The sequence below is a fragment of the Puma concolor genome, chromosome D1, assembly GCF_028749965.1.
Source record: "Puma concolor isolate L17-30 chromosome D1, mPumCon1.1.hap2, whole genome shotgun sequence".
In the NCBI taxonomy this organism is placed as follows: Eukaryota; Metazoa; Chordata; class Mammalia; order Carnivora; family Felidae; genus Puma; species Puma concolor.
This window is the reverse complement of record NC_141676.1, coordinates 62,173,266-62,200,344: the sequence shown is the minus strand read 5'-3', so window position 1 is coordinate 62,200,344 and position 27,079 is coordinate 62,173,266. Positions and strand designations below refer to the sequence as shown.

The window sequence follows — 27,079 nt, the reverse complement described above, 5'->3', positions numbered from 1 at the left end:
TTTCAGGCTCACTGTGAGCTGCATGGATGTTGGACAGACCACACCAGCACAGCAGAGGTTTTGAGAACTACACTGAGATTTGCACTCTGACACACAGAAGGAGACACAGAACTTGGCAGCCTGAATCTAACCACGTAGGTTGCCTGCAAAACAAAAACCTCCACGTTCTCCAGAGGATTATAACAGAATCCAGAGTCCACACAGCATAATATCACAACATTAAGTATATAATCCAAAATTTCTCAGCATACAGAGAACCGGCAATGGGTAACTGGTTCTCAAGGGAAAGCCCTGATGCACACTCCAACATAACCCAGATGTTGGAATTATCAGACACAAATTTAAAAGCCTGTATTATAACGATATGCCATGTGATGAAGGAAAATGCATTTGAAATTAAGGGAAAGAAAAAAACTATGAACCCCCACGTTTATATCCTGCAAAATTGTTCTTTAGGAATGAAAACAAAATCAAGAGATTCTCAGAGGAAAGAAAAATAAGAGCGTTTCCAAGAGATCAGATTTAAAGAAGTCATAAGGAAGTTCTTCAGGCTGAAGCAAAATAGTACCAAAAGGAAACTAAATCTTCAGGAATGAAGGAAGGGCAGCAGAAATAGGAGTTATCTGCATAATTTTCCCCCTAAGTTCCTTAAAATATGTGAGTGTTGAAGGCAAGTATTAAACATTGTCTGGTGAGGTTTTCACCTGGTTTTCACTCTTCAGCCAAAAGTGCTTCCTTTGCCATTTCTTCCCATATAAGTCCCCTTTTGACATGTTCTCCCAGTTTTCATTTATCTGGAAAGATCTGTATTTTACCTTCATTTCTGAGATATTTTGGCTGGATATAACATTCTGGAATGATAGTGTTATTTTCTTTTGGCATTTTAAAGTATGTCATTCTATAGTCTTCTGCCATTCATTGTTTCTGATGAGAGGTCAGATGTTATTTTTATTCGTAGAATCCTATGTGCTATGTATCTTTCTTTCTCTGAATGTTTTTTTTTTCTCCTTTTTAAAAAAAATTGTGAAATACACATAACATAAAATTTACCATCTCAGCTATTTTTAAGTGTACAATTCAGTAATGTAGAGTACTTTCTTCCACACTGTTATACAGCCAATCTCCAGAACTCTTTTCATCTTGCAAAACTGAAACTCTCCACCCACTAAAAATTCCCCGTTTCCCCTTTCCCCTACTCCCTGACAATCTTCTTTCTACTGTCTGTATGAAGCTGAATTCTCTAGGTAACTCATATAAATGGAATCATATAGTATTTGTCTTTTTGTAAGTGGCTTTTTTCACTTAGAATAATGTCTTCAAATTTCATCCATTTTATAGCATATGTCAGAATTACCATCCTTTTTATGGCTGAATAATACTTCATTGCCTGTATATGCCACATTTTGTTTATTTCCCCCTAAATAGACACCTTGATTGCTTCCACCATTTGGCTATTTTGGATAATGGGGCTCTGTACATGGGTGTACAAATACTCTTCAAAGACTCAGCTTTCAATTATTTTGGGGTACACCCAGACATAGAATTGCTGGGTCCTCTGGTGATTATATTTTCTATCTTTTGAGAAACTGTCATACTGTTTTTCATAGTGGCTGCACCATTTTACAACAGTACACAAGGGTTACGGTTTCTCCATATCCTTGCCAATATTTGTTATTTTCTGGGTTTTTTGATAGTAGCCATCCTAATGTCTATGAGGTGGTATCTCACTGTGTTTTTATTTGCACTTCCCTTCCATAATGATTAGTGATGTTCAGCATCTTTTCATGTCTTGGTGGCTATTTGAATATCTTTGGAGAAATGTCTTTGTAGGCCTCTGTCCATTTTGTTTTTAATCTGGTTGGTTTGTTGTTGTTATTGGGTTGTAGAAGTTCTTTGTATATTCTCGATATTAACCCCTTACCAAATATATGATTTACAAATATTTCCCCCATTCTGTAGATTACCTTTCACTCTGTTGATTGTGTCCTTTGATGCCAAGAAGTTTTATACTTTGATGTAGTCCAATGTATCTATTTTTACTTTTGTTGCCTGTGCTTTTGGTGTCTATATAAAAAAAATCGTTGCCAAATCCAGTGTCAGGAAGCTTTTCCTCTTATATTTTCTTCTCAGAGTTTATAGATTTAGGTCTTATGTTTAGGTCTTTGATCACTTTTTTGTTAATTTTTTACATATGATCTAAGGTAAAGATCCAACTTCATTTCTTTGCATACAGACATCCAATTTTCCCAGCACCATTAGATGAAAAGACTCCACTGGATTATTTGTTTTTCGGGTGTGGAGTTTGGTGAGTTCTTTATAGATTTCGGATACTATCCCTTTGTCTGATATGTCATTTGCAAATATCTTCTCCCATTCCGTTGGTTGCCTTTGTTGATTGTTTCCTTTGCAGTGCAGAAGCTTTTTATCCTCATGAAGTCCCAGTAGTTCATTTTTGCTTTTAATTCCCTTGCCTTTGGAGATGTGTCAAGTGAGAAATTGCTGCAGCTGAGGTCAGAGAGGTTTTTTCCAGCTTTGTCCTCTAGGGTTTTGATGGTTTCCTGTCTCACATTCAGGTCCTTTATCCGTTTTGAGTTTATTTTTGTGAATGGTGTAAGAAAGTGGTCTAGTTTCATTCTTCTGCATGTTGCTGTCCAGTTCTCCCAGCACCATGTGTTAAAGAGATTGTCTTTTTTCCATTGGATGTTCTTTCCTACTTTGTCAAAGATTAGTTGCCCATACATTTGTGGGTCCTATTCTGGAGTCTCTATTCTATTCCCTTGGTTGATGTGTCTGTTTTTGTACCAATACCATACTGTCTTGATGATTACAGCTTTGTAGTAGAGACTAAAGTCTGGGATTGTGATGCCTGCTGCTTTGGTCTTCTTCTTCAGTATTACTTTGGCTATTTGGGGTCTTTTGTGGTTCCATACAAATTTTAGGATTGCTTGTTCTAGCCTTGAGAAGAATGCTGGTGCAATTTTGAATGGGATTGCATTGAATGTGTATATTGCTTTGGGTAGTATTGACATTTTGACAATATTTATTCTTCCAATCCATGAGCGTGGAATGTTTTTCCATTTCTTTGTATCTTCTTCAATTTCCTTCATAAGCTTGCTATAGTTTCAGCATACAGATCTTTTATATCTTTGGTTATATTTATCCCTAGGTATTTTATGATTCTTGGTGCAATTGTGAATGGGATAAGTTTCTTTATTTGTCTTTCTGTTGCTTCATTATTAGTGTATAAGAATGTAACTGATTTCTGTACACTGATTTTGTATCCTGTGACTTTGATGAATTTATGTATCAGTTCTAGCAGACTTTTGGTGGAGTCTATTGGGTTTTCCATGTATAATATCATGTCATCTGCAAAAAGTGAAAGCTTGACTTCATCTTTGCCAATTTTGATGCCTTTGATTTCCTTTTGTTGTCTGATGGCTGATGCTAGCACTTCCAACACTATGTTAAACAACAGCGATGAGAGTGGATATCCCTGTCATGTTCGTGATCTCAGGGGGAAAGGTCTCAGTTTTTCGCCCACTGAGGATGATTATTAGCTGTGGGCTTTTCATAAATGGCTTTCTCCACACCCCAAAAATAAATAATCCAGTGAAGAAATGGGCAGAGAACATGAATAGACACTTCTCTAAAGAAGACATCCAGATGGCCAGCAGGCACATGAAAAAATGCTCAACGTCACTCCTCATCAGGGAAATACAAGTCAAAACCACACTGAGATATCACCTCATGCCAGTCAGAGTGGCTAAAATGAATAAATCAGGAGACTATAGATGCTGGAGAGGATGTGGAGAAACGGAAACCCTCTTGCACTGTTGGTGGGAATGCAAACTGGTGCAGCCACTCTGGAAAACAGTGTGCATGTTCCTCAAAAAATTAAAAATAGACCTACCCTATGACCCAGCAATAGCACTGCTAGTAATTTACCCAAGGGATACAGGAGTTCTGATGCATAGGGCACTTGTACCCCAATGTTTATAGCAGCACTTTCAACAATAGCCAAATTATGGAAAGAGCCTAACTGCCCATCAACTGGATGATGGATAAAGAAGATGTGGTTTATGTACACAGTGGAATACTACTTGGCAGTGAGAAAGAATGAAATATGGCCCTTTGTAGCAACATGGATGGAACTGGAGAGTGTGATGCTAAGTGAAATAAGTTATACAGAGAAAGACAGATACCATATGTTTTCACTCTTATGTGGATCCTGAGAAACTTAACAGAAGAGCATGGGGGAGGGGAAAGAAAAAAACAAAAAAGTTAGGGAGAGAGCCAAAGCATAAGAGACTCTTAAAAACTGAGAACAAACTGAGGGTTGATGGGGGGTGGGAGGGAGGGGAAAGTGGGTGATGGGCATTGAGGAGGGCACCTGTTGGGATGAGCACTGGGTGTTGTATGGAAACCAATTTGACAATAAATTTCATATTAAAAAAAACTTATTGAATAACTATGTCATACACCTGAAGAAAAAAAAAAAAAAAGACTGGCTATTCCCCCATTGAATGGTCTGAGCAACTATGCTGAAAAATCATTAAATCATATACATGAGGGTTGTATTCTATTCCATTGGTCTAGACATCTATCTTTATGCCAGTGCCACACTTTTAATTATTGTAGCTTTATAATAATATGTTTTGAAATCAGGAAGTGTGAGACCTTTCACTTTGTTTGGAAGATTGTTTTGGCTATTTGGGCTTCTGACAGTTTTATGACTTTTTTCTTTGGCTTTCATCAGTTTGACTACAATATTCCTAGGTGTGTTTTTCTTTGTTTAGGCTTCATTTACTTTCTGATTCTATTTGTTTCTATTTTTGATCCAGCACAACAAAATTACCAATATTTCTTCAAGTTTTTTTTTTTTTTTTTTTTGCCCCATTCCATCTCTGCTTTCCTTCTATTCTTCATAGGTTAGACTACTTGATACTGACCCAAATATCACTGATACTACTCATTTTCAATAATTTTTGGAGGGTAATTGAAGTACAGTCACTGTCAATATGTATTAACTTTCCTCATGCCCCTTTATAATCCATCCTTCCCTCTATCTCATTCCTCAGGAACTACCAACAATATTTCTATCACTACATTAGTTTTCATTTTCTAGAAGATTACTTGAGTAGAATCATTATAGTATTTACTTTTTTCCTGGCTTCTTTCAATCAATGTAATACTTTTGAGATTTATCCATGTTGTTACATGGATCTTTAGTTGTTCCTTTCTATTGCTAAGTAGTAATTCAGTGTACCTTTATTTTTTTTAATATATGAAATTTATTGTCAAATTGGTTTCCATACAACACCCAGTGCTCATCCCAAAAGATGCCCTCTTCAATGCCCATCACCTACCATCCCCTCCCTCCCACCCCCCATCAACCCTCAGTTTAGTCTCAGTTTTTAAGAGTCTCTTATGCTTTGGCTCTCTCCCACTCTAACCTCTTTTTTTTTTCCTTCCCCTCCCCCATGGGTTTCTTTTAAGCTTCTCAGGATCCACATAAGAGTGAAAACATATGGTATCTGTCTTTCTCTGTATGACTTACTTCAATTAGCATCACACTCCAGTTCCATCCACGTTGCTACAAAGGGCCATATTTCATTCTTTCTCATTGCCACGTAGTACTCCATTGTGTATAGAAACCACAATTTCTTTATCCATTCATCAGTTGATGGACATTTAGGCTCTTTCCATAATTTGGCTGTTGCTGAAAGTGCTGCTATAAACATTGGGGTACAAGTGCCCTATGCATCAGAACTCCTGTATCCCTTGGGTAAATTCCTAGCAGTGCTACTGCTGGGTCATAGGGTAGGTCTATTTTTAATTTTTTGAGGAACCTGCACACTGTTTTCCAGAGTGGCTGCACCAGTTTGCATTCCCACCAACAGTGCAAGAGGGTTTCCGTTTCTCCACATCCTCTCCAGCATCTATAGTCTCCTGATTTGTTCATTTTGGCCACTCTGACTGGCGTGAGGTGATATCTCAGTGTGGTTTTGATTTGTATTTCCCTGATGAGGAGTGACGTTGAGCATCTTTTCATGTGCCTGTTGGCCATTTGGATGTGTTCTTTAGAGAAGTGTCTATTCATGTTTCTGCCTGTTTCTTCACTGGATTATTTGTTTTTTGGGTGTGGAGTTTGGTGAGCTCTTTATAGATTTTGGATACTAGCCCTTTGTCCCATATGTCATTTGCAAATATCTTTTCCCATTCCGTTGGTTGCCTTTTAGTTTTGTTGATTGTTTCCTTTGCTGTGCAGAAGCTTTTTATCTTCATGAGGTCCCAATAATTCATTTTTGCTTTTAATTCCCTGGCCTTTGGGGGTGTGTCAAGTAAGAAATTGCTGCGGCTGAGGTCAGAGAGGTCTTTTCCTGTTTTCTCCTCTAGGGTTTTGATGGTTTCCTGTCTCACATTCAGGTCCTGTATCCATTTTGAGTTTATTTTCACAGTGTACCTTCATATCACAATTCATTTATCCATTCCTGTGTTGAGGGGCACTTGGATTGTTTCCAGTTTTAGCTATTGCAAATTAAGGTGTGTTTGTACATACACAGCCACTAAAAAATCACGGTGTACACATTTGCTTCATTTCTTTTGGGTAAATACCTAGAAAGCCCGGCCCAAACCTGACAAAGATTATGAGAATGAAAATTGGAAGTCTATATTCCTTGTGGATACAGATACATACACACACACACACACACACACACACACACACACACACGCTAGGAATAATTTAAATATATTAGGGAATATATGTGTGTATATACATCATTAGGGTTAAGACATCATGATAAAGTGGGGCGCCTGGATGGTTCAGTCAGTTGAGCATCCCAGCTTTGGCTCAGGTCATGATCTTGTGGTTCATGAGTTCAAACCCTGCATCCATCTCTGTGCTGACAGCTCATCGCCTGGAGCCTGCTTCAGATTCTATGTCTCCCTCTCTGTCTGCCCCACCCCTGCGTGCGTGTGCTCACATGCTCTCTCGCTCTCAAAAACAAATATTTTAAAAAAAAAGCCATCATGATAAAGTAGTGCTCATCCCAGGAATGCAAGGTTGGATTGATATTAAGAAACCAACCAGTTGGGACGCCTGGGTGGCTCAGTCAGTTAAGCGTCCGACTTCAGCTCAGGTCACAATCTCGCGGTCTGTGAGTTCGAGCCCCGCATCAGGCTCTGGGCTGATGGCTCAGAGCCTGGAGCCTGTTTCCGATTCTGTGTCTCCCTCTCTCTGCCCCTCCCCCGTTCATGCTCTGTCTCTCTCTCTGTCTCAAAAATAAATAAACGTTAAAAAAAAAAAAAGAAAAAAAAAAAAGAAACCAACCAGTGTAATACATTACATCAGGAGAATAAGGAACAAAATAATATAATCATCAGCTTAGTAAACGCAGAGAAAGCATTTGACAGAACTCAATGCTTCTCCATAAAAAATTTTCTCAGGAAGCTATAAATAGAGGAGAACTTCTTCAAATTAGTAATAGACTTCTGAGGATAACCAAAAGCTAATATCATACCTAACAGAGAAATCTTAAGCATACTCTCATAATACTGGAAACAAGGACAGAATGCCTGCTCTCACCACTTCTGTTCAACATTGTGCTAGAGAATCTGGCCAGTTCATTAAAGGGACAAACAGGATAAAAGGCACAAAGATGAGAAAGGAAAATGTATGGCACAAAAACAGACACTCAGATCAATGGAACAGAATAGAGAACCCAGAAATGGACCCACAAACGTATGGCCAACTAATCTTTGACAAAGCAGGAAAGAATATCCAGTGGAATAAAGACAGTCTCTTCAGCAAGTGGTGCTAGGAAAACTGGACAGCGACATACAGAAGAATGAACCTGGACCACTTTCTTACATCATACATAAACTCAAAATGGATGAAAGACCTAAATGTAAGACAGGAAGTCATCAAAATGCTCGAGGAGAAAGCAGGAAAAAACCTCTTTGATCTTGGCTGCAGCAACTTCTTACTCAACACGTCTCCAGAGGCAAGGGAAACAAAAGCAAAAACGAACTATTGGGACCTCATCAAAATAAAAAGCTTCTGCACAGCAAAGGAAACAATAGCAAAACTAAAAGGCAACCGACAGAATGGGAGAAGATATTTGCAAATGACATATCCGATGAAGGGTTAGTATCCAAAATCTATAAAGAACTTATCAAACTCAACACCCACAATCCAAATAATCCAGTGAAGAAATGGGCAAAAGACATGAATACACACTTTTCCAAACAAGACATCCAGATAGATGGGTAACAGACACATGAAAAAATGGTCAACATCACTCAGTATCAGGGAAATACAAATCAAAACCACAATGAGATACCACCTCAGACCTCTCTGAATGGCTAACATTAACAACTCAGGCAACAACAGATGTTGGCAAGGATGTGGAGAAAGAGGATCTCTTTTGCACTGCTGGTGGGAATGCAAACTGGTGCAGCCACTCTGGAAAACAGTATGGAGGTTCCTCAAAAATTAAAAATAGAACTACCCTATGACCCAGCAATTAACACTACTAGGTATTTATCCAAGGGATACAGGGATGCTGTTTTGAAGCAGCACATGCACCCCAATGTTTATAGCAGCACTATCAACAATAGCCAAAGTATGGAAAGAGCCCAAATGTCCATTGATGGATGAATGGATAAATAAGATGTGTGTGTGTGTGTGTGTGTGTGTGTGTGTGTGTGTGTGTGTGTGTGTGTATAATGGAATATTACTTGGCACTCGAAAAGAATGAATTCTTGCCATTTGCAACTATGTGGATGGAACTAAAGGGTATTATGCTAAGCGAAATTAGAGAAAGACAAATACTGTATGACTTCACTCATATGAGGACTTTAAGACACACAACAGATGAACACAAGGGAAAGGAAGCAAAAATAATATAAAAACAGGGGGACAAAACATAAAAGACTCTTAAATATGGAGAACAAACAGAGGGTTACTGGAGGAGTTGTGGGAGGGGGGATGGGCTAAATGGGTAAGGGACGTTAAGGAATCTACTCCTGAAATCATTGTTGAACTATATGCTAACAAACTTAGATGTAAATTTAAAAAAAAATTAAAAATTTTAAAAAAAGGAAGATGTAACACTGTCTCTATAGGTGACTTGATTGTTTATATAAAAATTGTAAAGAGTCTAAAAAAAACTACTAGAATAAATAGTGAATTTAGTAGGGTCACAGGATAAAGGATTATTATATAAAAGCTAATTTTTACATACTAGCACTAGCAAAAACTGGAAAACGAACTTAAAAAAATTCTCTATAATGATGCCAAAAAACATGGACTACTTAGGAATAAAAAAGACACGCAGGACCTCTTCACTGAAATCATTGTCACACACTGTTGTGGGATATTAGAGACCTAAATACAGACAGTGATAGACTGTAGTTATGAATTGGAAGACCCAATATTATTAAAATGGCAAATCTTCCCAAATTGATCTATAATTCCACTGCAGTCCAAGTAAAAATCCCAGTAAGATTTTTCATAGAAATTATTAAGCTAAGTTTAAAATTCATATGAAAATACAAACAATTTAGAATAACCATGATTTTTAAAAGAACAGCAACAAAATTAGAGGACTTATACTCCCTAACTTCAAGACTTACATCAAACAAATGTTCATCAAGACGGTGTTGTATTGATGCAAAGATAAACACACAAAGCTCACTAGAACAGAATCGTGAAGCCTGTGTGCGCACAGGTGGCCTGTGTTGACAAAAATGCCAATAGGGAAATGAAAAGTCTTTTCTCTTTTACAGAAAAAATTATTTATTTATTCAGAGAGAGTGCATGCATGAGTGGAGGAGGGACAGAGAGAGAATCCCAAGCAGGCTCCACACCCCGTGCTGAGCCCAACACAGGACTTGATCTCACAACCGTCAGACCATGACCTGAGCTGAAATCAAAAGTCAAATGCTTAACTGACTGAGCCACCCAGGTACCCCAGGAAAATGAAAGTCTCTTCAAACAGTGGTGCTGGAACAGCTGGATATCCTTATAGTAATTTTTAAAAAAATTATTGATATCACACTACTCAAAAGTTAAATGTGTCAGAGACCTAAATGTAAAATCTGATACTGTGAAATTTCTGCATGAAAACATCTTTGTGATCTTGAGGCAAGCAGAGATTTTTATAATAGACTACAAAAGGCAAGAATCATAAAAGAAAATAAATTAATAAAGTAGTGTAATCACAATTAAAACTTTTGCTGTTCAGAAAACTCCATTAAAAAACAAAATGTCAATTCACAAAACATGAGAAAATATTTGAAACAAATATATCTGACACAGGATTTATTTCTAGAAAATATAAAGAACTATTACAACTTACGACAACCCATTTTTTTTTAATGGGCAAAAGATTTGAATAGACACTTCACATAGAAAAAGATACAGAAATGGCAAATGGAAGGATGCTGGATCACCAGGGAAATGTGAATTAAAACCTCCGAGCAATTTTGCTTCATTTCCACTGGAATGGGTCAAATGAAAAAGACTGACAATACCAAGTATCGGTAAGTATGTGGATGTACTATTTCTGACATTCACATTACATATTAGGTGTTCTGGACAAAAGAAACAATGCTTTACAGTTTACAAACCACCGTCCCATTAGTAACCTCACTTGATCTCCAAAATAACCTCATAGGGTTACTTCTAAGCAGGGACTTGTAAGCGAGAACCAGCTCGTTCATCTCTGCGTAGCATAGATATAAATATGTCTGTTGAGATTATTATAGTGAAACAGTATTTACTGAGGCTAATAACCAGCCATCTATCTATTCCTTTTTTCATTTATGGGGGAACTCCACATGTTTTACAGTAAATTAAGCACCCTAAAAGATAAAACTATGAATTATTTATCAGGACGTTTACTTCAGTTTTACTCACTCGTCTTCCTTCAAGTACTGGATATGCATTCTGGCCAAAATGACTTCGTTCCTAAAATCTAGCTCTTGCACTGAACAAAAATAACTAACTCCTCAAAAGTAGTAACTATTGCCAAGGAAGGAGTTTTAAACAGACACCATCAAGAAAAGCAGAGTCCTTTCAGTCTTTGAAGACCAATTAGTGTCCCTGGATTTATTTTTGCCCTCCAGCCTTTTAAAGGCCTCATTTCAGATTCTAGACCTTTGCTGTCTTCCTATTTCAAGCAGTCTGTTCAACCTGTAGCGGGAGATACATGCCTTAGAAAGCTGTAATTCAAGGGTGGGGGGAAGAGAAATTTCAAGTGATGAGATTCTAGAATGAAAGCGTTACTGACCCTGCAGCAATATTCTGCAGAAATATGGTAGATTAAAAATAAAATCAGAGGGGCGCCTGGGTGGCTCAGTGGGTTGAGCATCTGACTCTTGATTTCGGCTCAGATCACAATTCCCAGGGTTGTGGGATCGAGCCCTGTGTCAGGCTCTGCATTGAGTGGGTAGCCTGCTTCTTAAGATTCTCTCTCTCTTCCTCTGCCCCTCTCTCCCATTCGTGTGCTCTAAAATAAAAAGTAAAAAAAAAAAAAAAAAATGAAATCAGAAATGTCACTGACCAAAGACCTTACCTTTGGTTAATCATTTCTAAGACTTCTCTGACTCATTCACCTGAGGGTGGCTTTGACTGACTAAAGGCAGAGAACATACAACTTTTAGTTTCGTTTAGTTTTATATATATAAGTTTGCTCTGTAACCACAATGAGAAGGCGGGCTCAAACCTGCAGCCAGAAGGGTTTGAGATACAAAGATCACCTCACTTCTTGGAGATTGTGAAACAGTGTTTTCTGAGTTTTTTTCCCTCATTGGAAGGATCCACACATCCCATGTGGGACGGGTAAATGCAGAAGGATGGTCCACATGACCTCTTAAGATTGCCAGTGACAGTTACAGAACTAAATGGTGGTTATTTTGCTTACAATCATTTGTGTATTAGCTTTCCTTAAATGGGAACATACCCATTAAAAATCAAACTGGGCTCTTCATTGTTAAGGTACTTGGAGTCTAGAAGGGTGAAATCATGGTGTTGTGCCGTACATAAAATTATATGGAGAAATGCCAAAGAACTATTGCAAAATAAAGTGCTGAGGAAAACTAGGAAACCGTTGATAAAAGATAAGGGGGAGGTTTGGGGTAGGTATTAAGACCAGAGCATGAGTAAGAAGTGATGTGATGATAGCGACACCCACCAACAGCCGCAGGAACGGGAGTGAGAGGCACTGAGCGCGGGCTTGAGGGAGTATGTTTTCTCAAACTTGTCTCTGCTCCCCTACGCATCCATCACCTCCCTGCACAACTCGGCCATTTACTGTTTCTCTTGTGTGATATGTGAGGGTCATAGTTGTCTGTCAGAACTGTGAGGATGTTCCTTTTATGAGGCCTCCATCGGCCCACAGCCCTGCAAGAGAAGCCTCTCCCAAAACCCACCGCTTCCAGGTGCTCATCCCAGGAAAGCAGCTCAGGACCCCACAGTGACAGAGGCCTTGGGGAAGGTTGACATGAGCCTAGTAAAGGACGAGTGCTCAGAAGTGCCCTCCTGCTCTGTGCAGGGGACAGAGGGGACAGGCTGTGGCATCACTCTGAGCAGAGTACCCAGGCCGGTGCAGACCCAGTTCTGCTGTCCTAGCACGCAGCTTCCGGCAATTTTGTTCCCCTTATGTAACTCCTTTCACTTGACTCTTGAAGTAATGACCGCCCCCTCCCCACGCATTGGCATGATCCGCCACATGTCAGGCACTGTGCCAGGGCTCAGGGGCAGGTGGAAGCGGTGAGGCCCGGCCTCGAACGGCTTTCACAGGAGGCGAGTGAGTGCTCTAGTAGAAGTACAGTGTGTGCTGGGAGCAAAGGGGAAGGAGTAACTAAAGTGAAGAGGAGAATTAGAAGGCCTGTCACACCTTTGTGGAGCAAAAGCACTTTTTTGTTGTTGTTGTACTTTGTGTAAAATTCTAATGCATCAAGGAAGCTTTCCAGAGAAAGGTAAATAATGCAAGCGCAGGGCTGGAGCATAGACCACATGGGACACGTTTAGGGACAAGTGAGGAGCTTAGTAACTGAAGAGGAGGAGGATGGGACAGCAGGACGTTGGGACATAATCTAGTGGGTCCTGAAGGGGAAGGTTTTCAGTCTGCTGATCCAGAGCGTGGCCAAGGTCAGGAGATGGGCCAGCAGCACTAACACTTTTGTTTATTCATTCGTTTACTTATATGTTCATTGACTTGTCCATTCAGCAATCATTTATGCATCATTCCCCCTGTGACAGCGCTAATCCAGGGGCCGAGGAAGGAAGAATATTAAGACACAGTTTCTTTCCTGGAGGAAATATCTCCGTCTGGTGGAGAGGACAAGTACAGTGGTAACTGACCCAGATAATAATTGCTACCTGCTCCAAGAACAGAGTTGAGCAAGTGATTGATTATGTTTGGAGGTAGAGGATGGTCAGAAACAGCTTTAAAAAGTGTGTCATTCGAGCTGAGTTTAAGGGATAAATGGGAGCAGGAGCTCGCCGGGTTACAGCGGGAAGCCTTTCAGACCGCATGAACAACACAACAAGCCCAGAAGCTTGGCTGCGTGGGGCACACTAGGAACAAGGGGAGTTAGCTGAGTGGTTCCAGATTTGGAGGGGAAACAGGGAGGAGAGACTAGAGACGTAAATTAGATCTGGAATATGGCTTAGTCCTGAAGGCAGTGGGACAGTGTTGAAAATGTGTAAGCTGGGACGTCAGGAAAGTAAATGTCGGTAGGATGTAGGGAGGATCAGAGAGGTCCCGGCAGACTGTAGGGAGATAGATGTGTTACTAGCCCTTTCATTTATGCAGAAGAAAAGCCAGGAGGACCGGAACTGGGGTGGATTCGGTAGGACCTGATAGGGTTATCGAGTGAGAAATTATAATGTGGGTAACTCCTGGGTTCCTGGCTTGAGTGAGTGGTGCATTCCTAAGACTGTTCAGACAGGAAGGAGATGATGAGTTCATTCTTGAATAAGGTGAAGGTTGGAATAAAATTATGTGAAACATTGAACAATGTTTTAGGGTTACTGCAGGATATGTGTGATGTGCTCCCCACCTCCCACCCCACCTTAAAATCCTCCAGGGGCTCCCCTGTTCCCAGCAGCCCCAGCCTGGGCCCTCCACGTCACCGCTCAGCCCTACCTCCTAACACTTGTTCCAGCCTGAGCAACTTGCAGTTCCTTTACCTTGCTAGGTTGTGTTCTACTTCTTTATGCATCTAACTAGAACACCTTTTTCCTTCTCTTGCTTTTTGCCTGGCCTATTTCGAGACTCACTCAAAGGTAAGATCTTTAAAGAAGCTTCCCCTGACATTCTCTACCACCACTGCCAGGGAGGGTTAGTATAAATCTGCCAAAAGCCGAATGCTCGCCCACGTGATTGTAATGAGTTTGTATGTATGTCACCTCCTCTACCACTATGTCCCCCAGGACAGGAGGCATCTGTGTATCTACTGTTCCCAGCCCAGATGGAAAATAGGACATCAGTAAATGTTTGTTAAATGAACAGATCCCAGTGCCAGTGGGGGCATCCAACCTTATATCTACCATTGCCCCCCCTCTCCTTTATTCCAAGCCCTCCATTATCTAAAGGCTAGTTGTTCAGTCATCTAGGCCCATGGCCTTTGGCTTGGTTATTTGTGTGAAATGGAATAGGAAGGGAGAAAGAACCCTGAGGCCTAGAGAGGAGGGCCGCTAAAGGGTTGGGGACTGAAATGGAACTCCCCAAGTAGTCAAGGATGCAAGTTTACAAGAGCCTAGCCTGGCCTAGACTAGCCCTGTGAGCCTTCCTCTTTCTAAACTACTGGGCCCTATTTTCTATCACCATCTGGTGGCCACATCTATAAATAACAAGCTCCCCAAGAGCTAAAAGAGCTTCTATAAGGCAGAGTTCCATGGATTGGCCTCAGAGGGCTATAGCTCCTCACCTGCCCCAGCTGTAACGTGCATATTTGTATGTATACAAGATTTGCCTCATGCAAGTAAGAAGTGCAAAGAACTTTCATTTTTTAGTTATTGTTTACTTTATTTTACGTTATTTTAGAACGTGAGCCAGGGAAAGGGGCAGAGATAAAGAGAGAATCTCAAGCAGGCTCCATGCTCAGTGTAGAGTCTGACATGAGCCTCAATCCCAAAACCCTGGGATCATGACCTGAACCGACTTGAGCCAACCAGAAGCTCAACTGACTGAGCCAACCAGAAGAGCCAAGAACTTTTAATCAGATTCTTAAAGAAGCTTATAGCCTCCAAAAGGCTGACCGTTGGAAAACCGACACTCACATAAAATAAGTGATTTGTTTGTTAGTTTGTGACACCAACTTACGGTTTCTTTCCACTGTCTCACGGCTTTTGTATACAAATGTATGTATTCTGTGGTACTTACAGCAGCAAACAAATCGGTGGTACAGCTGTCTTATTTATCTATCCAGAATGTTGAAGGGTAAGAGCGACCTCGGCTAATCACAGCCGGCTGTAGAGGGAGGGATAAGTGCTAACACCATTGAACATCTATATATTAGACATACTGGAGTCGAATTTCTAAACAGCCTTCAAAGTATGTTTTTTTCTTAATGTCTATTTATTTTTGAGAGAGAGAGAGAATGCATGAGCAGGGGAGGGGCAGAGAGAGAGAGAGAGGGACAGAGGATCCAAAGCAGGCTCTGTGCTGACAGCAGTGAGCCCGATGTGGGGCTCAAACTCACAAACCATAAGATCATGACCTGAGCCGAAGTCTGAAGCTTAACTGACTGAGCCACTCAGGTGCCCCTAAAATATGTTTTTAATCATCATTTTTATAGATATATTAACTAAAGCTCAGAAAGAGAAAGTGCCTTGCCCAAAGTCACACAGCTAGTAAATCAAGAGAAACCAGCCTGCCTCCTCAGCCTGTTTTGCCTCACCAGTCAGCCACACAGGGCTTTGAACGAGCCAGTTTGTGTCCCCGGTAGACGGTCCTGGCCCCCTTTAACCTGCCCCGTCCCTTCCCTTTTTCTCTCTCTTAGGAGTGCCAGCTTCTCTCAGGGCACCAGGGCCTCGTTTCTCATGAGGAGCGACACAGCTGTACAGAAACTTGCCCAGGGCAATGGACACTGCGTCAATGGGGTCAGCGGTCAAGTCCACGGCTTCTATAGCCTCCCCAAGCCAAGCCGGCACAATACAGAATTCAGAGACAGTACCTACGACCTCCCCCGGAGCCTGGCCTCCCACGGCCACACCAAGGGCAGCCTTACAGGCTCTGAGACCGATAATGAGGACATATACACCTTCAAGACACCCAGCAACACTCTATGTCGGGAGTTTGGGGACCTCCTGGTGGACAATATGGACGTTCCAGCCACCCCACTCTCAGCCTACCAGATCCCTAGGACATTCACGCTGGACAAGAACCACAATGCCATGGCAGTGGCCACTCCTGGGGATTCGGCCATAGCTCCCCCACCCCGGCCCCCCAAGCCGAGTCAGGCAGAAACACCTCGATGGGGCAGTCCTCAGCAGAGACCTCCAATCAGTGAAAGCAGCAGATCCGTCTCTGCCGCTGCCACCATCCCCAGGCGCAATACCCTCCCGGCGATGGACAGCAGTCGGCTCCACCGAGGTTGGTGTAAACCCCAGCTGCGACCCTGGGGAAAGGGAGGGAGCGTGGCAGTTCTCAGTAACGTGCTAGCCTTTGGTCATCCATACCGAGGAGACCTAGGCCCACCACAGGTTCAGGCGTCTTGTACCCAGACCCTTCCCAGCTGGTGCCCCAGCGCCGGAGGCTAGTAGGAGACTCTGCAGTGCAGGAGTGTGGCCGACTCTGTCTGAGAGAAGTTACTATTGTACTGAAGGAGATGGAACATTCTTGGTTAACCACAGCATAAGTTATTGTGGGTTTCAAAGTCCAAATCACAGTATTTGATTCATTTTTATATAAAACCAAAGACTGAACAAATAAATTCAGAGGACCATTTCAAACTGGAGCCAAACCTATGTGGGCTAACAGACTACTAAAACAAATTTTGAGCTATTAAATATTTTCTAAGCCATACTTGAATTTCTTTGGTTAAAGTCTGAACGTCTCTCTGAAGCATATACATTTTCTTGTCACTGACTCCCCCTGAGCACGTTCCAGCTCTGCATAAGCCACCTCTGTTTGATGAAAAACTACAGTAATATTAATCTTTCATTTTCATCTTGCTGGATAGCTTGCAAAGTCTGCTCTTACCCACCCTGTTGCTGAAGCCACATAGTGAGCCTGAGAGTTTGGTGGGACAAAGCCTCATAGTCTCCCATTTCCCATGAGGCCTGTGGTAGTTAAGAGACTTATTCAGGGTTGCAGAGTCCATCAGTGCCAGAAGTGGGACTTGGACCCGGGGTCCTGAGTCTCGGCACAGTACTCTTTCAGTCTGTCAAACTATTCAATCGATCACCTTGTGCTTTGGAATTGAAATGATACATATGTGTATAAAACATGTCCCTCCCCTTCAGAGAGCTCACATCTAGCTGGGGAAATAAAAGCACATAAAAATTAGTCAAGTATCCTTATTCCTGTAGTATCTGTACGAGTAATGACCTGAGGGAGTGGGACAGGCATCCGGTGGTATAGGAGTTAAAGGAGAGGCGCATACCTGTAGGAAGAAGTAGTTCAGAAAGGATCCGCTGTTGGTGCCAACACTGGAGCTAGATCTAGAAGTCTGGGAGGCATTTTTGAACTGAGGAATGACATGATGGAAGTAATACCCTATCACTTGGGGTTGAGGGTAGTATCTTCTGGAGTAGGACCCTGAGCGACACTGGTGAGGGTTTGGGGAAGTGTCAGCACGTGGATCAGCTGGGAGTGCATGTGAATCTTAGTTCCTGTCTCGTAGCTTCTTCCTGTGAATCCTACGAGTACCCCCAGCGAGGAGGAGAGAGTGCAGGCCGGTCTGCCGAGTCCATGAGTGATGCGGTCCGTTCTTTCCTGGTGAGTGGGGGTCAGCCAGGGGTCCTCAGGCCAGCCCAGCTGGGCTAAAGTTCACACCCCATGGAACAAGGGAGTGGTGGCATCTCCCTCATAGGACCCTGCCTAGTTCCTTGCCTCAGTTCAGATCCCTGGGTTTTTAGAAAGTAAGATACAGGTGTCTGGTGTGGAAGTGTGCTAGACTGCAAGACTACCAGCCCTGCCAATAAGTAGGACAGGTCTAGAATGCAGAGGACCTGGGCTCTGAGGTCCCACCTGGAGGAGGGCCTATGGTGTGAGACTCCGGGTAGGGGCAGTGCTCGGTCAGTCACGGTGGCAGAATTATGATTTGAGTGCAGGATCCCGGGCTGGCCTCTGGACAGGGCTGACCACGACTCTCCGACAGACTAGGGCCTGGCCTCATGCCCATTGGAAAGACCAGACATTGGGTAACTAAAGCAGAAGCAACTTAGTTGTATGTGTGGACAGACAGGGCAGGAGTTGAAGAAAGGCTATAGCCAGGGTTCTTGCATTGTGCAACACGGCGGTCACACTGAGAGCTGGACTAGGGAAGCGCACCTGGCCGAGACCTCGCCAGCCAGGGCCAAGCTTTACTTTATGCTCCTAGCCCTGCTAGGGCTTGAGACTCTGACCTGCTAATGGGGAGTCTGGACTTGAGGTGGAATAAGGGTTCTAGACCAAACCTGTGTGGTCAGTGGCCTGGGCCACCCGCAGCCTTGGTCAGACACCCAGAAAGCCTTGTGGACCCAGCCACCAAGGGTACTTATTCGAAAGATTTATTGAAAATTTTAAGTGGGTCACAAGGGATCATGGAAACTAGAAGGGACCCACAGACTTGATTTCTTTCTGCCTCCCACTGCACTTTCTACTTGGTCTTCCCAGGCGGCTAACTCAGTTACCACTTCCCTTTTGCCTTGTATACAAATTCTCACCCCTTCTTGTTTCTTCATGATAGTTACTGCTGTATTTCTTCCACTCTCCCTCTAGCCAGGGAAAACAGTTGTAGGCCGATCAGATAGCGCCAATTCTGAGGACAACTACGTGCCCATGAATCCAGGTTCCTCCACCCTGCTGGCCATGGAGCGAGCAGGTGATAATTCCCAGAGTGTCTACATCCCCATGAGCCCAGGACCCCATCACTTTGACGCGCTTGGCTACCCCTCAACAGCCCTTTCTCTGCACCGGGGCCCCAGCCGAGGGAGTGAGATCCAGCCACCCCCTGTCAACCGCAACCTCAAACCTGACCGGAAAGGTAAGTCTCCTCTTTCCCCTGTCCCATGTCTGGACAGTGTCCAAGAACCATTTTCACTCATTTGCATTCATTTGGGGATCGGGTGGATCCTGAACTTTCCTTGCAAGGAAGTGTTTAGTCTCTGAACCCCCGAACTCTCACACACATACACAAACACTCAAATTCATTCCAGTGGTCTAGGGACCAGCTACTGGAGTAGCCTGGGCAGGAGTGCAGGCATGAGCAGGACAGGACACATTCGGGTTGCAGTTCTGCCACCTGCCAACATGGGGTTAGAAGCAAATCATTGTGCATCTCTGAGCCTTGTTTCTCACTTGAGAAATGTGAATACTTGCCTCCTAGAGCACTGAGGGACACAGGTAACATACCTAAAAGTGCCTTATAAAGTATGAGATGCTGTTGGAGGATACGGGATGAGTATTAAATCTGGGAGGAACAATCTGTTGTCAGACCCAGTGTCCCCGTTTTGGATTCTGAAAATATTGCTACAGTGCAGAGAAAATATCATTTGGGATCTGAAGACATGGCTTCAGGGCCTGTCAACATAGGCAAAGATTATAGAACCTGCTGAGCCTCAGTTTCCCTGCTTACAAGTGGGAATACGAAAGTATTTATAAATATACTTGTGTGTTATACGTAAGCGTGTGTATGTGTGGCATTATCGTGTGGCTGATCATTTGACTTTCTGTTCCTGCTCCAGCAAAGCCAACACCACTTGACCTGAGAAACAACACTGTCATCGATGAGCTCCCCTTCAAGTCACCTGTCACCAAGTCTTGGTCGAGGGCCGTGTGAGTTATCTGTTTGTGGATGCGGGACCTGGGAACAGGGCTGTGAGGGCTGGCCAGGGCAAGGGTGGGGTCCAGAGAGCTGCATCCCGATGCTGATGCTGGCGGTAGCTGAGCAGTCTCTTGGTCTCTCAGGGCTGGGTTTCCTCATCTGTGGAGGGGGAGTGATTGTACCTGTTCTGTATCAGATCCGAATGTGATACTGGAGGGTGGTGCTGCGAGGGTGGAGACAGAACTGTCCCCCTGAGTTTACTCTGTCTTCTCCCTACCCAGTCACACCTTCAACTCCAGCTCCTCCCAGTACTGCCGCCCCATCTCCACCCAGAGCATCACCAGCACGGACTCCGGAGACAGCGAAGAGAACTACGTCCCTATGGTACGTCCTCTGCGGTCTGCAGGAGTGCCGCCCTCAGACTGTCCTGGGACCACCTCAGTTACCCATGATTTGTGATTACTTTGCTGCTGCAATTCTTGAGCACAAGTGTGTCGAGCACTGTGGGGTAACGATAGAGGCAAGGAAGACACGGTCTCTGCCCTCCAGGAGGCCATGGTTTTAAAGGGCGGGGAAGGTCTGCCACTCATGACTGTGACATGGGTGGCATGGTCAGTATTCCTGGAGAGCCAGTGCTGTGGGGACACAGTTGTGGGATGGGCAGTCATATCGAGCTGGGGAGAGGGAAGGCGGCCGTGTAGAAGGAGGGAACACAGAGAATGACCGTTAACTATGGCTACAGGTGGAGGCTGTGCTGAATCCAGATCATGAAGGACCCTGAATGCTGTCTTGGGAGGTCCGGACTTTCCTGTGGGGCACAGGGAGCCCCAGAAGGTTTAGCAATCCAGGCGATTAGAAAGGGGCTTCAGAATAGTCATAGGGAACATGTAGAGAATAACTAGAGCATCCTTTAAAGTTGACTTCTTTCTTCTTTCTGTTAAAATCTTTGTGCTGTTGTCACAAACATGAGCAAGAATGTGAGCATAAGCATTTTTAAAATTTTTTTTTAACTTTATTTTTGAGAGGGCGGGGCAGAGAGAGAGGGAGACACAGAATCTGAAGCAGGCTCTGAACTGTTAGCACAGAGCCCGACGTGGGGCTGGAACTCACCGACCACGAGATCACGACCTGAGCCAAAGTCGGACACTTAACCGACAGGGCCACCCAGGCGCCCTGAACATAAGCATTTATTGAGTTATCTCCTCAGGGGTGGCCAAACACACATAACATGACTCACGGTGGTGAAGGCCACGGTAGAGGTATAAACACAGGCAGCACAGGAGAAGTTTCCTCCCTGAGATTTTCACTGAAGAGGGAATGGCTGCCCCGCACCTGGGAGTTGCTGCATGAATCATGAAAAAACGAATCAACCAAACAGTAAGCAGCCAAAAACAGAACATAGGACTTTTGCCATTCTCATTAGAATATGACTTCAGGAAAATCGTAGACAAGTTGGTCTTGATGGAGACAGGAGCCTAGAGCGTATCACTTGTGCAGCCCAGGGCTGAAGCCGCCCTGCTCAGATCTGGTGGGAGTGAGCTGCTTTCGGGTGACGGCCCCACGCCGGGCCAGGGAGAGGAGCTTCAGAGAAGCAGGTTTGGTACAACAGAAGACTTTCCAACCTGCAGGGCATAAAGGAAATGTGCCCCTTCTTAGGGGCCAGCAAGCCAAGGCCGGGTCGGTCAGGGAACCTGAGGAGATCTGGCCCGACGGCCCAGAAGGGAGGTGGCCTGGCACAGTGGGAGCAACACAGGTTTGGGAGTTAAAAACAGACCCGGCTCCCATCCCTGCTCATGAACTGTACGACCGTAGGCAAGTCACTTTGCTTCTCTGAACCACAGCTTTATCTTTGCTTTAAATAAACAAGAATAGTAATAATACCTACATCACAGGATTGCGGTGAGGTCTTAAGTGAGAACATGAGAAGTCCCTGGCCCTGGTGCATGACTCCAAGCGGGCACTCTCCTCCCTCCCAGAGATGTGTGTATTCCCAGGTGGTGGGTTACTCTGTCTCCTCAACTGACTGATGGTTTTTCCTTCCTTTGTGATAGCAAAACCCAGTGTCTGCGTCTCCCATCCCCAGCGGCACCAGCAGTCCGGCCCCTAAGAAGAGCACGGGCAGCGTTGACTATCTGGCCCTGGACTTCCAGCCGAGCTCCCCCAGCCCCCACCGCAAGGTACGGGGCTCGGTGGGAGTGGTGGAGTGCCCGGCTGCCGGCTCCTCTACCGCTTTTCGTTTAGTCTGGGTCTTAGAGGGCTCACATGCCTCCTCTCTCACACACATGGCTGCTTGAAGTCCCTAGGACCATTTCAGCCAGTCCATCCCCCTTGTACAGCTGAGCAAATGGACCCACACCAGGACACAGGAGCTGCTCAGGGTGACGGAATGGGATCTTGTGTCCTGGTCCTGAGCTCCTCTTTGAAAACTCACTGTCTAGGTGCATCAGCTAAGTGCTTCTGATACGGGGACCTGCAGAGGGGATGCCTAGGCCCCGGAAAGCCCTCCACAGGAAGCCTACTTAGCTGCCGGGTCCAGACGGCTGGGTGGCTGTGAGAGCTCCCCGCTGGCTGCTGCTTGTTGGCACCCAGCAAATTCTTTCTGGATGAGTGGCCACAGGGAGGTGGGTGGAGGCAGAGATGGAAGACCTGGGACCTCTAGGAGTTGGGAAATCAGGAGCGCTGACAAGAGGCTGTTACATGAGCAGGAGCGATGATGCAGTTTGGGCTTTAAAGGCCAGTTTCAGAAAGAGAATACAGGCTCCTGAGGCCAGTCAGGGTGGCAGGCAGAGGCCCATCCCTTCTCCCTTTGAGGCAGCTCACAAAGAGCCCCCTTACTGACAGCTCACAGCACTTCCCATTCTGTCCTCAGCCGTCCACGTCCTCTGTGACTTCCGATGAGAAGGTAGACTACGTTCAGGTGGACAAGGAGAAGACCCAGGCTCTGCAGAGCACCATGCAGGAGTGGACGGACGTGAGGCAGTCCTCGGAGCCTTCCAAGGGCACCAAGCTGTGACACAGGGGCCACCAAGTCTGGGGAGGCGCCTGGAGGTAGAGTCACCGGAGCTGGCTCCTCCCCGTCTGTCTGCCCCCGCCCCCTTCTCTCCAGTTGTCCCCTCCACTCTGGCCTTCAAAGCACTTGATGTCAGGGACCCTGAACCCTTCTCCTGGGAGGTGAGGGCCTGATCAAGGCACTACTCTGCCCCCTCAGGGCCCACCTTTGATTTTTATCAGTAATGGCCATCCTCTACCCACCTTAGTTAGAGCTATTGCCAAAAAGCATCCTTCAGCCTCTTTCTGTCCTTTAGACCTAAATACCTACTAGGCGTTGGGAGGGGCTGGGGCTCTGAGCCAGATTCCACACCTCACATACGGTCTTGGCCCTCCAGCCCTCTTCCCTCCAGCTACTGGGCTACCTCTCCTTAAGTCCCACAAGATGCCACGTCATCTCGCTGGTCCAAGGAGCCCAGGACCAGCAGACCAAAGTGGACATGGACTTCTTCATCCTTGTCTTTCTTGGTAGGGGAGAGGCAAGGCCACCAAAAGATGGAGTTGAGAAGGAAGGTTAGAGGTGGTCTTGAGGGACAGAGGAATGAGATCCCAGGTGCAGAAGGCAGTTGATATGGGCAGGGGCCTCCTAACTCTGTAGCTGTTGTAGGTTGGGAGAGCCAGAAGAATGAGGACAAAAGGAAGGAAAACGGAGGACAGGCAACCAGAAACAAGGGGCAGGGGGTGACAAGGACCCTGTGGAGTCAGGGCCCCCAGGACTGTGGAGCTTACAGGCCCTCTTCCCTGGGCGTACCCGCTAGAGGAGGCTTCGACGGTGCTGGGTGTGCAGTGGGGGGAGGCAAGTGATGCAGGGTCGGGATGGAGCGTGGGGTGGACTGGAGGTGCTTTAGGGCCGTATACCGTAGTGGGGAGGGTGCAGCAAGTGAGTTTGTGCAAGACAGGCGGTGGGGGTGGGCAGATGACTGACAGATGGGAGGCAGGGTAAGGATGGTGGAGGTGGACAGTGCCTGGGGATGGAGAGAGGAGCAGAAAGCGAAGGAGCCACGTGTGCAGGGCAGACCGAGGGCAGCGGGGAAAGCAGGCAGGGGAGAGTGGTGTCCCCAAGGATGGGTAGGAGAGCATGGGCTCGTGCCAGGGCCCAATGGAGGTACGAGTGTGGTGCCGGGAGCCCATAGTGCTTGCCCGGTTCGTCTTACAGCTGTCGCTCCCTACTAGCCCAGTGCCACAATGGACTCAGACCTGACCCTGCAGGGTACAGGAGGCAGGACCTCACCCCCAGGTACTTTCTGGCAAGCTGGGGAGGAGGGACCCAAATCTTCCAGAGTTGCAGAGTAACTGGGCAGATCAGATGTTTCGTCCAACCATGGATGAAGAGACCTCCTTCCTTTGGGAAAAAAATAAAAGACTTCCCACCCTGCCTGGTGAAGGTGGCTACCAGTCACCTATCAGCCCTTGCGAGCCCACACCTGGCCCTTCTCTAAGAAGCTCTGACCTGGCGGAAATTATTTTCTCAACAGTAGCCCGTCTCCTAACTCAGCTGCATTTCGTAATGCCTGCTGGGGCCAGGTTCTGGAAACACAGGGATTAATCAGTTTGTGCGCTTGAGAAGGCAGGGGTGGCAGGAGGGCATTGGACGTTGGTAACGGCTGTGAGAGACTGGAAATATTGATGGAGAGCACAGGCAACAAGGCTACTTCTTCAGGAGGTTGGTGCAGATCAGACCGGAGGAGGTGGTATCTAGGAAAAGGGGGTGCCAAAGATGGAGTTTTCTAGGGGAGGAGGGCAGGGCTGGGGGGTCCAATGGAGGAAGAAGGAAAAAAACTTGGAAAGCCTTTGGGAGTATGGGTCCAATCCTTCCCAAGCCCTGGGGCTGGTGGCAGTGACCTATACCGTGTCCTGTAAGGCCCTCTCCAAAGAGTCTCCTAGGGCAGAGCGTTTAATGGTGCTCCCCCTTAGCCCCAGGATGCCCTAATAAGGTCAGCACTTTTAGAACGTACCACAATGTGAATGAAATTGGCTGCAGTCTTTAGAAACAGAGGTGTTCAGGTCTGATGGCCAAGGAGGCCTCGTTCGGGCTCTTCGTTCCTGTACCTCCCAGACCCTTGGGCTGGAAGTGGGGGAGGAGGGTAGAGATGGCAGGAAGCATAAGGGGAAATGGGCCTGTTGAAGGTGGAGACTCCAGCTCACAGGCTTCAAACTGTCAGGTGACTAGTATACATCTGTCAGTTCTGTTTAAAAAGCTGATCAATGGCCCTCTCCCTGGTGGCCTGGCAAGGATAGACCCCAGGTTGGGGATGCCTTCCCAGCTGGCACAGCTCCCACGAGGACTCCTTGGGCCCGGGGCTCCACCTCTGCAGAGTTCAACTGGAGCAGGAACAAGCAGAGTGGGAAGGAGGGTTGCAGAGCGATGGGCAAAAAAAAGCCAGGTGTGAAGGGGCCACCATCTTTGAAAGGGTGTTAGATTAGCCCCTGAGGCCCTTCCGCGCTGAGCTGTGCTAAGGGAAAACTCCCTGCTCTGGAACATCTTTCCCAGGGTCTGGCTCACCGGGGAGGGGCAGCACCCAGAGTATTAATCAGTTAACCCAGCCCCCTCCCCGAGATGGACTTCAGTGACATCTACATTGGAAACCCTTCAGCTATGCCCTGTTCCTAGGAGAGAAGCACAACTATTCTGGAGCGAGTGGAGCAAGGGCTCCACTCCAGCCTGCCCTCTGGCCCCTTTATTTGCTGCAGGGCTACAGCCTTGGCCCCAAGCCCTGGCTGACCAGTCTCTCCCCCTGACCCCCTTTTGACAGAGCTCTGGACTCAAGAGGACAGGGTGGAGGCAAGTTAGCACTTGGTCTACAACGAGGGAAGCGAGGCTGGGCATGTAAGCTCTGAAGCTCCCTCTTCTCTGGAGAGCCTGCATTCTGGGGCTCCCCAAGCTCCCTGGATGGCCTGAGGGGCCCCCTGGAGATTCAGGATGTCATGTGATAGTTGGTGGTGTGTATTCTTGTGTGTTGGTTACACGTGTCTTGAAATTTAGAATCATGTCGCACAGAATTGTCTATTTGTTGGGAAGAGAAAATGGGCTGGCAGCCCAGTCTTAGGTTCTTGCCGTTAGACCATTTAAAATTGACATTTAATTTTTCAAATCACTGTTGGTGCCTAATCACTTAAGTTATTAATTTATTCTGTTTTCTTTAAAAAAAAAATTTGTAACATGTATTTATCCTCTGTGAGTAGGGGTGGGGTGGGAGTGTGTTCCAGTGGGTCCTGTTTTTGCTGTGGTGACACATGGTACAGGCCTGGAGCTTGCAGGTCCCTTTTTACTGTGGTGTTGGAGCAGGACAACAATAAAGTCCATTAGAAGCAAATGGAGATGGCTGCTGGAGCTTGCCTCATCTGAAGGGGATGGAGTCCACACGCACTCACACCCAGCCTGGGTGCTCCAGTGGGCACCAGTTTGCTCCCTTTCACTTTAATAGTAAGTAACTGGGCACCTGTCCTGACTGGGAACAAGAACGAATCCTCCTTACCTTGGAATTTGTATTCCTGATGTACAAAATGGTGCACAGAGCGTAGAGAGGAATTCTGAGAGTGACTTGGTCTCTGACAGACTATGGGTTCGGCTTCTAGTCCACCAGCTCCAGGGTCTGTGACATTTCCACCTCCAGCACCTCAGCACAGGCCTAAGCCCCTGGCCACACCACTGCCTCCCCCCCTTCTCTGCCCTCTCAAAGACGACGGGCAGCGTTGGTGGAAAGAACTCGTGCATGCCTTTCCAGCTCCAAGAAGGAGATGGCATCTGGGGAAGGACCTGGGTGCAGGCCCAGGGAGCTGCCTCCCACCTTTCCGGGCCCAGATGTGCCCCAAGTACTCAAAGGAAGGAGGTAACAGCACTAGCCAGTTCGGGGCAGTCTAGAGCTCTCAGGGTCTGAAAAATCCCCAGATGCAAGGGCTTTGGCTTCACCTGAGAGGTGAGTCCCTTGGACAGTATCCCATAGGGCAGCCCCCAGCCTGGGCACCTGTCCTGCCTCTCAGGATACAGAATGTGTTCTCCCTTCTGCCCGCACCCGAGTATGCCCCCCACCACCGGTCCCACCCA

The 27,079-nt window shown here is 45.7% G+C and overlaps 1 protein-coding gene across 1 annotated transcript in view; it reads left to right on the top strand.

Moving 5' to 3' along the window:
• GAB2 (GRB2 associated binding protein 2) overlaps positions 1–26,348 on the top strand; it is a 191,731-nt gene extending 165,383 nt beyond the window's left edge. Inside the window, exons 4-10 of the mRNA XM_086678411.1 lie at positions 16,018–16,610; positions 17,863–17,957; positions 18,942–19,206; positions 19,907–19,997; positions 20,268–20,370; positions 22,038–22,163; positions 22,856–26,348. Of these exons, the coding sequence (XP_086534537.1) occupies positions 16,018–16,610; positions 17,863–17,957; positions 18,942–19,206; positions 19,907–19,997; positions 20,268–20,370; positions 22,038–22,163; positions 22,856–22,999 (1,417 nt within the window). The 3' untranslated portion in view covers positions 23,000–26,348. The remainder of the gene's footprint in view (positions 1–16,017; positions 16,611–17,862; positions 17,958–18,941; positions 19,207–19,906; positions 19,998–20,267; positions 20,371–22,037; positions 22,164–22,855) is intronic.
• Positions 26,349–27,079: the final 731 nt, after the last annotated feature.